Here is a 12,193-nt window from a genome sequence, read left to right as displayed (position 1 = left end):
TGCGGAAATTTGCCTTTAGCCAGCGGAGCGGTTAATTGCTGGAACAAACTTCCATCTGTCGTTGTGGAAGTTGATAGGTTGAATAAATTTAAGGAGGAACTGGACAGGCATTTGGAGGGAATGGTGTGATTTTTTTTTTTTTTTTTCTTTGGCTGATGTTGCATAAACTCATACACTTGCTTTCTTGCATCACATGCCACTACTACTACTACTACTACTACTACTACTACTACTACTATTCTCAACACGTTCCATTCAATGCCTCCTGTGGTCTTCCGTCAAAAGGATGTCAGAAGGATTTTGACGAATCTTGATGCTAAGAAAGCTCCAGGTCCCAATGGTATTTCTCCACTTGTTCTCAAAATCAGGTATACAAACCTATATACAGTATTCTTGATGTAGTGTCACCCACTGCTTTCTACATCGGGATAATCACATCCATAGGATGTTCTAGCTTGTTCGTGTTACTCATAATATTTCACGTCAGCCTGTACAATTACCACTAAATCATTTTCGTACTCCACTACTTCAGTCCAGTACCACCAAGAATGAATGTTATTCTTGGATTAATGCTACCAGATTAGAAACCCTTATCACTTTACCATTCCTTTATCCATAGTAGTAACTTTGCACCTATGCTACATTGCTCCGATTCATACAAAAATCATACATATGGTACAGCAACAAAGGCTGTACTGAAATCTAAGTATATAATGCCAAAATTATTCTTTGCATCCAGTTCCTATGTAATAACCACATAATTGGGGTAATTATGTTATAATGGGGTAATAATTCTTTTGTTGTATATGAAAACATAGTAGCTAATCAGTGGACATCAGATTGTATGCATGGTAGCTAATCAGTGGACATCAGATTATAAAAAAACAAGTTAAATATGTGTAAAATATACTAATATATGCACCAAAATGCTAATACATGCACTACAATTTTGACATTTATTACTCATTTATTACAATTAATTGAAACACAATTTATGATGTGATTACAAAGGAACTGGATGCAAAAAATAATTTTGATATCACATACTTGGATTTCAGGAAAGCTTTTGACACTGTTGCACATGGAAGACTACTGTACAAATTGGAGCAGAATGGTATTAAGGGTAAATTGCTACAATGGATAAAAGGATGGTTGAGTAGGAGAAGACAGAGGGTGGTAATCAATGGGTGCTGCTCTTCGTGGACTAATGTTATTAGTGGAGTCCCACAGGGTTCACTGTTGTTTTGTATATTTATCAATGATATTGATGAAGGTATATCAGGCTTAGTGTCGAAGTTTTCAGATGATACAAAGGTTGGCAGGGTTGTTAATGACAGTAATGGCAGTGTGCTACTGCAACAGGATCTAGAAAATTTGGGCAGATGGGCTGAGAAGTGGCAACTGAAGTTTAATCTTGACAAATGCAAAGTACTGTGCATATGGGTAGAAGTAACCGCAGAGAAACGTACCAACTGTGTGGTACTACACTTAAGGTGTGTAGAAAATGAAAAAGACCTGGAAGTAATTTGTGCAGTCAGATATGAAGTTTTCTGAGCAAATGCAGACAGGCTGCCAGGGCAGTGTCATGGGGTTTTGTCAATGATATAACTTGAATTAACAATGAATTTTTGCTAGCAGGAAAAAGTAGGTGATTTGTCCCTCTGTATAAGGCAATGGTCAGACCATGCCTCAAGTACTGTGTACAGGTCTGGAGGCCTCATTTTAGGAAGGATGTAGATTTGCTTGAGCATGTACAGGAAGGGCGCAACAAGATTGGTGAGGGGAATGAAAGGATCCTCTTACCAAAGAGAGGCTTAAGTTCTGCAAATTGGAGTGGATGGAGACTAGGGTACCTGCGAGAGTGATCTGATTGAGGTGTATAAGGCCTTGAATGGGTTGTGAGCACACTGAAATTCTGATGTGGATTCTTCCACTTGTTCAGGATTACGAACCTAAGGGGGCATAAATTCAAATTAAGGAAAGACAGATGTAGAATAGATGTGCGGAAATTTGCCTTTAGCCAGCGGGTGGTTAATTGCTGGAACAAACTTCCATCTGTCATTGTGGAGTTGATAGGTTAAATAAATTTAAGGAGGAACTGGACAAAACATTTAGAGAGAAATGTTTTATAAATTTTTTTTTTTTTTTTTTGGGCTGATGCTGCATAAGCTCATACACTTGCTTTCTTGCATCACGTGCCATTACTACTACTACTTGTATGCACTAAAAAAACAAGTTAAATATGTGTAAAATATACTAATATATACAACCAAAAATGCTAATACAATGCACTACAATTTTTACAAATTTATTACAATTAATTGAACCACAATTTTATTTGTATTCAACATTTTAAAGTAATAAAACCATTTATGAAAAGTTTTCACATCTTTTTAAAAAGTTCCCCCTTTCAAAATGACACCTGAAATTATTTTTGTTACAATACACAATAATATATTTCTTAAAGTGTCCATCATAAATTTCTGGCATTTATTGTCCAAGATCATTTTTATACTCCGAAAAACGACCTTCTTATGTCTATGGAAGTGACTTGGCTAATTTTAAAATGTGAGCTTTTTAAAGTCTCTACCTGAAATGGAAGTTCATGTCCTTTTCCCATTTATAAACTCATCTATGTTCCTTAAAGTATGAAATCCAGAGTTCTTTTCTAAAACATTATTGTATTATCTTCTTGTTTCTTCTCCTATGCCTCCAGGCAGGTGTGAAATATGCAATTCAGCTTTTTTCCATCTGTCCAATTGTGCTGCTTAAAGAAAATCCTCCACATTTCAAGTTTGATTATATAACTAGGTAACTAGCTGAAATGGATCTGGAATGAACAATAAATGTTTTTATAGCCAAAGAATCAGACAGCACTACAAATTGCTGCTGAATGCATACTCAGGAATCAACTGTCTCAGGAAATCAACAAATTCTTTTATAGAATCAAATTTTTTAGCATAAAAAATGAAGCTGCTTGTTACCTCATGCTCCCCATCTTGTGAGAACAGAATGAGGTGGGAGAGGAAGAGTAGGTAGTATATTTCTGTAACCCTATTCTTGAAGGCACTTTTGACAAAAATCTTTTTTATACTAGAAAAAAGTTTGTTAATTTCACCAAAATTCTCAAATTCTCCTGAATTGCCTCTGTCAACCTACATAAGCCATGGGCTAAGCAAATAATGTGGATAAGATCTGCATAGAAAACTTGTAATGCAGAAACAGTTTTTACTATATATGAAGCAGCATCACTAACAAAAATATAGACTTTTTTGCTAAGGGTCAATTCTGGCCATAATAACTGCAAAGAATCATCACAAAATCTTGCTATTGTAGAGTAATTCACTGTTTTATGCAGCATCAAAGTGGCTTAAAGAATGAAGTGTAACTGCATACAATGAGATCACTTCCTCAAACAATTCATACCATTCTCCTTCACTGGAAAAAACATTTGAATTGTTGTGTTCATATGAATGGTACTTTTTAAAACAGCTATCTTATTTTATGTTATTTGGTTTTTTTTTTTTTAGGAGCATTTAGCAACTAAGGCCATATTGCTCCAGGGATATGCGGTGGTCATTTCCCTGACCTTTCTGCATCCTCCGTATTTGGTGGTCACGAGCTCGAACCCTGGTCTAATCAAGAAGCGTGTGCTACACACTGCTGCTCCTGCCCACCTGGCTACGGAGGCGCCTGAAACAGCTATCTATGGCTCCCAGACTTATAGGATATGATGATGTATTACATTGGTTTTAAAAAATGGGATAAGGCACACATCTTGTAACTATGAAGTCTAAGAAAACTTTTATTGCAAATTTGTCTTAGTAGTGGCCAAATGATACAAATGAAGCAAGCTTATCCAGAAACAGCAGACAAAAAAACTAATTACGAAATTAGTAATTTGTCTAATTCCTCCTTTTAAATTAATTTAGACTATTCACTTCTACAATACCAGATGGAATTTTGTTCTAAACAATCAATTACTCTCTGACTGAAAGCAAATTTTCACATATCTATCCTGCAACCAACCTTTTCCAATTTAAATTTATGTCCCCATATGCATGTGTCATCTGAAGTTACACACAAGGGGACATATAAAGGAAAAATTTTTTTAAATTTGTATTACGGCATTTATGAATTAATGCAGATAATGCAAAGCATCTGCATTAATTCACATTAAGATGAAAATCTTTGGTAATATAATACCATTTTAAAAATCGATTTTTTGTTGTACAATGTATATGAATTTAACTTGAAATATAATCATTTTCCTTCTAATTATAACACTTGAACCATTTTGCACAATACCTATAAAACCGAGCTGACAAAAAATCTAGTATCATCCAGTCTTTCTTTTCACTCAGCTGTCCTGTATGCATATTTCTTCATTGTTGTAATATATCCAGGTTTGGAAAGTATGTAGTATGTCATCTTCCAACTGTTAAAATATAATAGTAAATAAATTGTTGTAACCTTTTTTGAAAATTCTGGAAAGTTAATAACAAAAAGTTATTATACACTAATAATCAAGAAACGAGACAGCAATGTTCAGAACACAAAAAACTTATATAGACTAGTGTGCTTTATGTCTCAACATGGTAGTGGTTGTGTGTGGTGGGGAGGGGAGGTTGTTGCTGTCTAGCTTCCTAAATACACAAAGCTTTACTTGAATAGTTTTGGAAATAATAGGGGTTGTTGATGCAAAGTTAAAAGAAATGTGCTGACAGAGGGGGCATCAGCATTGTTTGTTTGTTGTTTGTTTTTTTTTTTTTAGGCGCATTAGCAACTAAGGCCATATTGCTCCAGGAATATGCGGTGGTCATTCCCTGACCTTTCCGTATCCTCCGTATTTGGTGGCTCACGGGCTCGAACCCCAGTCTAATCAAGAAGCATGTGCTACGCACTGCTGCTCCTGCCCACCTGGCTACGGAGGCGCCATAGAGTGTGTTGTAATCAGTCGACAGTGAGCAGATTTCTTTCCAAACTCAAGAATACTGGTTCTGCTGATAGGAAAAAAGGAACCGGACGTAAACGAGTCTCTACACCAAAACAGGACTACGTTTTGAAGCGCTTATGCCTGAAAAACCGTAAAGCTTCTTCATGTGAGCTGAAAATAGAATGAGAAGAACATACAGGAGGTAGCAAGAGCAGTAACAGTCAAAAGACACTTCTTCAAAAATGGACTTGTAGCCCGTTGTCCTAAGAAGCCCCTCCTCACACAAAAAATGAAAAAGGACCGATTAATTTGGTAAAGGAACATGTCAAATGGACCCTGGAGCAGCGGGAGTCAGTTATTTTCTCAGATGAGAAGAAATTCAACCTGCATGGCTGTGATGAGAGACAAACGATTCGCTGTAGATGTGGTGAACAATACCATCCAGACTGTATGGTGTCTACAGTGAAATTCCCTACCAGCCAAATGATATGGGGATGCATTTTGTATCGCGGAGTTTGGGAGTTTGGTCACCTGCAGTTTATAAAAGGTTCCGTAAATGCCAATGGATACCTGGCTATATTGGAAGGGAAATTGCTGCCAACCATTAGAGACCATTTTGACCTGCCAAGTAACTGCATCTATCAGGATGACTCTGCTGCTTGTCATTAGGCAAAAAGTGTAAGTAGGCACTTCTGTAGTTACTTTTGCTTCATTTCTGTATTAGAAGTTCAACAGTAATGTGTTTACATTTGTTACAGGTGAAAAAATTGGTTGGAAGAATGGTCCATTACGACTCTTAACTGGCCAGGAAACAGCCCGGACCTGAATCCTATAGAGAACTGTTGGCATCGTGTGGAATCTGCAGTTTTCAGAAAGAAACCAAAGGCCCTTCGTGAACTTCAGGAAGCCATAATTCCTGGGGGCGCCTCCGTAGCCAGGTGGGAAGGAGCAGCAGTGCGTAGTACACGCTTCTTGATTAGACCGGGGTTCGAGCCCGTCACCACCAAATACGGAGGATGCGGAAAGGTCAAGGGAATGACCACTGCATATTCCCGGAGCAATATGGCCTTAGTTGCTAATGCTCCAAAAAACAAAAAAACAAACAACAACATAATTCCTGGTTTGAATCACGAACTATCAGTTGATTTATCTTCAGAAATTGATCTTGCCAATGCCTCAACAGTGTGTTGCTGTCATCAGGGTCAGAGGTGGTTCAACTAAATATTAGTTTGCACCTGGTGAACTTTTCATTTTGTTTTCCATTTAAAATGACAAACTGAAGCAAATTGAGGGCTTCCGATAACAAATCAACCATAACTGTCGTGTTTAACAAAACTGTTGTATAAAGGTTGCAAATGCTCATTTTGGAATATTTTGAGAGCAAATATCAAATATTACTTAGCTTTGCCTTAACTATTAATAAATATCTTTTGTTTATATTTCTATTTGTGATGCTAGTCATTAAAAAATTCATTAGAAAATAGAATTCTACATGTGCCTATCCCTAATCTTGTTGGGCTTTTTCAGTATGAGAGATAACACTGCTATTTATTTGTAATCACTGCCATACCAAAATGGTTATTACAGGAACCGGCTGTCCCTTCAGCAGAGGATAACTAGGCACCATTGGTGAAAACCCACTGATGAGAAGTTCCCAACCAAAGGTAAAACAATTCCAGAACACTCAAATTTAGGTAAGCTACTCATTACAAATAAACAGCAACATATCTCTTCTTTATAAGGAAATGCTATTTATTTGTAGTGTAAGGCCTAAGACAACTTGCAATAATCTGCTTTACGATATTAGATGTTTAATATTTTATACTGATAACAGTAAAATTTATGTGGCAGATTTAATTGAATTTTAACTATAAATATACATTCAAATAAGCAGATGCAGAATTTAAAAGTTGGAGTAAAAATTTGATTACTAACCTGAACATAAAAAGTACCTTTGGCTTGTGCATACATCATTAGATATGCAAAGTCCAAATTTTGTTTTGTTCGCCATCTGCAACAATAACAACAAAGTTACACACTTTGCTTGTCAAAAATGCCAATTATATAAAATATGGAGAGGGAGATAAAGGTGTTAATATATTTATTGTAAATTTATTCAGCCTTATGTTGAATGGCAACAGCTGTTGAAGCAACACTATTCTTAATTAAGCTTTCCCCTTGCCTAGTATTTACCCAGTTTTTTAATTATTACTATTATGACTTTTTCTCCTAATGGGATTTGTTCCACCCCTGGCAGGTACTGGTACCGAGTGCATGGGGTGGTTGATTGTGTCTGGTTACTACCATTATTATTATTACTGTTGGTCAAGGAACTATCCTATAGGTGTTCAGGATCACAGCTTTCTGGAGTTTCACATAAGTGTCTCTGGGAAGCTTATTGCCGCTAGGTTCTTATGGAGACTTTAGCACCACACCGGTGGTTGACACGGTGATCATTGCTTGTTCCATATGGCACATTTCTTTGACTTCCTCTCTTAATTCTGTGTATTTCCTAATCTTTTCCTTGTAGATTTTCTGGTGGTTGATTTTCTTGATTGACATAGTGGTGCTGGGCAACACTATGTCAATCAAGTAGGTATTCATTTCCTTCTTGTCAATGAGGATTATGTCTGGTCTGTTGTGTGGGATTGTCTCGTCTGTTATTATGGCACGGTCCCAGTATAGTGACATAGTGTAAAAAAACATTATGGAAATACTAAAGTCTTGAAACTTTATTAGACATGTTGGACAGACAACTTGTGTAGTCAAGACCTGCTAACAGGTCTCAACTACACGAGTTGTCTGTCAAAAAGGTCCCAGTATAGTTTGTGAGTGGGGGGGGGGGTCTACTACAGCCAGGATTCATACTTTTAATACAGTAAATTTTTTTCTTTTTTATCAATTGGTATTTTTGGGCTAGGTTCTGATATATTATGCTGGTGGCCTGGTCATGTAGAGTAATCACGGCATGCAGGGTGGTTACCCTGCATGCTGTGGTGATATGCTAGATTGTTTCTATGGTCAGGCAGCACCATCAACTTGTGTCATCTGCTACTCTGTGGTCCTTGGCACTGCATTTCTTGTAGTTCCTGATGTTGATCATGTGTTCTTGGATGGAGAGCATGAATCGTTTTGCCTTGAGGAAGAGCCTCCTGTTCATGAGCCATGCACTGTAAGCCACCTTATGGAGGTCTTGATGGAGGTCACTGTAGTGTCTGCCATGGAGTGCCTTCTTCACCCGTCTTTCTTTGTTTCTTCCGTGTGAGTGGGGTATGCTTATTGAGGTTCAGTGGTCTGTGCCATTTGTCTATCTTCCTTATGGCTTGGTAAATTTGTGATGTGTTTTTCTGGAAGTAATCCCTCAGGTTCTTAATTATCTTCTTCTGTTGCTGAATGATGTCTGTTGTCAAACCCCTCCCTCCTCTTTTCCAGGCTATAGTCAATCTTTTGATGGCTGACTTCGGATGGTGCTGGCTGCCTTAGTCTTCATTATTCTGGTTGATCTCAATCTCCTTCAGCTTGGTTTAGCCCAATCTCCAATAGTCCTGAAGGAGAATATTAGTACTGGGTATGCATAGGTGTTTATGGTTCTGATCATGTTCCCACCATTCAGCTGTTTTTAGCAAGCTCCTCAGTCTCTGATGGTATTTCTCAGTCAGATGGGCCTTGATTTCCTTGTGTTCTAATTTTTGAGCCTAAATCATCCCTAGATATTTGTAGGTCTCTTCCTCTGTCACTGCTTTAATCTCTTCACTGGGTTTCTCCAATGCCATCTATAGGCCTTGCATTTGTCTAGGTTAAATTGTATCCTGATGTCAATGCTGAACTCTTTGGTGACCCAGAGTAACTATCGGAATTATTCTCTGCTGCCATACAGAGGTTGATGTCATCCATGTTCATCAGGTGAGAGAGGGTGTTCAGGTTCTTCCTCCCTTCTTTTAGGATATATCTGTACTCTGTCATGGCTTCATTCTCTTTACCAGTCTCAGATCACAAGTTTCTCCGATGAAATCCATAGGTCTTGTCTAGGTCAAACTGCATCCTGATGTCAATGCTGAACTTTTCTGTGATCCAGAGTAACTACTGGATTTATTTTCTGTTGCTGCATAGAGTTTGATATCATTCATGTTCATTAGGTGAGAGAGGGTGTACAGGTTCTTTCTCTCCCTGGAAGATTCCTCTTCTGATGGGAATCAGGCTGGTTGTGATCTTCTTGATCAGATCATTTTCCTTGATGGTGATCCTCCACTTTGCCATTGTTACTTCTAGGAATTGTGTTAGATTAGGGACTTTGTAGATCCTCAGTATCTCTATCAGCCAGCTTGGAACAAGGAGAAAAATTCCTTGTGGTGGTCGACATAGGCCGTATACAGGTTCTTCTTGTAGGCTTGCTCATTAACTGCCGCATCAATGATCAATTGCTATCTGCTTATATCGATTCTGCTGCAGGACCATGATGTTCTGGCTGTCCAAGTGATCTGATATCTTTTGGTTATACAGCTCAGGATCTTGTACACTGTTGAGAGACAGGTGATCGGTCTGTACTTTGATTGGTTTGCAGTTTCATTGTACTTAACCTACAGATAAGCGATTCCTTGAATCAGAGACTCTGGGATTGTGTCAAGTTGACTTATCATCTGGGTGAACTGCTCTCCTTTGTGTCTGTGTGTATGCAGCTGAACCTCTTGCATCGGTAGTTATGGATGTTATCTGTCCCTGGGGTTCCCTGCCAATTGTGAGATTTCCCAGTCAACTGTTGTATTTCTTCCTCCTGAATCTCCCATTCTGTCATCTCCTGTATCTCCTTGGTTTTCTTTCAATCTAGTTCAATCCAGGAGGGCACGGCCATTACGGCTAACTTTGCTGCTCCATAAGCTGCCCCAAAACTCCTCAAATACTTTCTAGTCCAGGGGGGGAGGGGGGAGGCAGACTGCTCTCCTTCCCTTTTGCCCAGTGTTCCTGCAGAACTCTCTGGTTTTTTCAAGGTCCCTTGCCAAGTGCAAGGAGGGGCTGCTTGAGGATGGATCAGGTACTCTTTGTTCCTCAAATTTGCAGTGGGTGATGTCTTTTTTTGAGGATGGTCTTCACTTTTCTAATCAGATTCTTACTTCAGTTATCCCATTGGTAGTCAGTCACTCTTAGCTCTTTATCTTCTGCTATAGCCTTCTTTCCCAGGCTGGTGGTTCCTTGCCTTTGTATTTTGTTTTCTGTTGGTCTTTGATTTCTTTTCTATTCATCCTGGTAACTGCTACAGTGGCAGAGTAAATGACTGTGAGGATGGCATCTAGTGTTACTTCATTGTTGTTGAGGTAATCCAGTATTTTTCACTGATTGAGGTGGTCTGTGACTTACAAGATTCTGTTGGGTCTCTGTTTCGGTATGGTGTGAGTCTTTGTGGGGTCCATTCTCTCAAATTCTGCTAGGGCCTTTTTCCACTATTCTTCTATTCTGGATATCATGACCTTGTCTGTTTTCACTTTGGCTGCTCTGGGTTGTACTTCTTGTACTTTCTGTTCCTCTTCTAGTTCTGGTTTTGTTTCCATGTTCTTTGTAGCTGGTCGCTTATATCCTGCTTGATTTTTTCCAAGATTGCAGGAACTATCAGTTTCTTCGTGATAATGCTCCATCTCTGGTCTGCTCTTTACTGTTTGGCAGACCTGAACAATCAAGAACTGTACCTTGAATACTGCATACATATCTGGAGGCCTCATTTTAGGAAGGATGTAGAGTGGCTGGAATGAGTACAGAGAAGAGCAACGAGATTAGTGAGGGGAACAAAGGGATGCTCTTACAAAGAAAGGCTTAAGTTCTGCAAACTGCAGTGTCTGGAGACTAAGCATGTGCAAGGTGATCTGATTGAGGTGTATAAGGCTTTGAATGGTTTGAATGGCAAGCTCAATATTGATAGGATTCTTCCTCTTGCTCAGATTATGCACTTGAAGGGACATAAATTCAAATTAAGGAAAGACAGCTGCAGAATAGATGTGCAGAAATTTGTATTTAGCGAGCGAGTGGTTGATTGCTGTAAAAACAACCATCTGTCATTGTGGAAGTTGGTAGCTTAAATAGATTCAAGGAAGAATTGGACAAACGTTTGGAGTAAACAGGTGAAATGGCTGATTCAGTATAAGGCTGATTCAGTATAAGCTTGCTTTCTTGCATCATATACTACTAATGCTAAACAACTGTGTGCAAACTTCATCCTGTACCTTGTCACATCGGTCTCTAGCTTGGTTACTTTATAACATGCTCACATGATGAATGTATTCATTTTGTTGCTGTACTTCATACACGTTGGCATTTTCTTCCTTTCTGGATGGTCCGTAGACCAACTGAAAGTGCTTCGCAGGAAGCAATTCCAGTTGGTTGGGCTGGATTGTCTTGCCCCCTTCCCTTGGGGCAGCCATACAGGGGACAGTACCACTTGCTCCACTGACTTCCTTGCGAGACAGTCTCCACTTTTCGAACCAACCTCTCTGTCTAAGGCCTGAATGTGAGTGGCTTTATCCTGGACCACACAATGCAGCATGTTCAATATTTCTACTTGTCATCTTCATCCAGCTATGGAAGTGGACCCTCTTAGCTTTGGATTTTTGTATCCATTAGTGAGGGTAGTTATTGGGAGAGACACTAGATGGTGCCATTCTCTGCTTCAGCCGCCACTTTGACCTTAGAATAGGTAGGTCCAATGAAATGACTTTCACAATTTGTTTTTTCCCTCGTGTTTTTTTTTTTCCACAACAGGATCTGAACTTATTATTATTATTGTTATTACATGTGTGTGTGTGTGTGTGTGTGTTTATACAATTTGAACAGTATTTCAGTTACAAGTATACTAATGCTGGTTACAAAGGAACATCCAGAATTTAAATGTCTATTATTACAGGATTATTTATTCAATTTTTATTATTTTTATTTGTTACAATCTGATGCAGAGATTAAGTTCTGAATGAGCTGGTTAGTATTACTATTCATATTGTCAAAATTAGACAAAGACAACATATCACTGGAGGAAAAAAAAAAACACTTTACCCACTCTGTCTATCCCTTCTAATAACTTTCGCAATACTTTAAATTTATTCAAACTACTACCTACTTCAAACACAGGAAGTGGAAATTCATTCCAATAATCAATTATTCTGTGGCTGAAGACAAATTTATGGCCTTGTTATCAGATGATATTTTCTTTGTCCTTCCTATCCATCATAACATTTTTTTTTTCTTATGTGGGGATGGTTAATCAGATTATCATAACCT

The 12,193-nt window shown here is 38.4% G+C and overlaps 1 protein-coding gene across 1 annotated transcript in view; it reads right to left on the bottom strand.

The window, feature by feature from the left end:
• LOC150079798 (alpha-1,3-mannosyl-glycoprotein 4-beta-N-acetylglucosaminyltransferase B-like) overlaps nucleotides 1-12,193 on the bottom strand; it is a 186,539-nt gene that overhangs the window by 83,807 nt on the left and 90,539 nt on the right. The window contains 4 exon segments of the mRNA XM_090382259.1: nucleotides 4,309-4,330; nucleotides 4,332-4,370; nucleotides 4,372-4,431; nucleotides 6,872-6,947. Coding sequence (XP_090238385.1) covers nucleotides 4,309-4,330; nucleotides 4,332-4,370; nucleotides 4,372-4,431; nucleotides 6,872-6,947 — 197 coding nt within the window.

This window comes from Mastigoproctus giganteus, chromosome 10 (assembly GCF_048544385.1).
Source record: "Mastigoproctus giganteus isolate SK-2022 chromosome 10, ASM4854438v1, whole genome shotgun sequence".
NCBI lineage: Eukaryota > Metazoa > Arthropoda > Arachnida > Uropygi > Thelyphonidae > Mastigoproctus > Mastigoproctus giganteus.
Note: the sequence above shows the minus strand (reverse complement) of the source record. Positions and strands in the feature narration are given on the sequence as shown.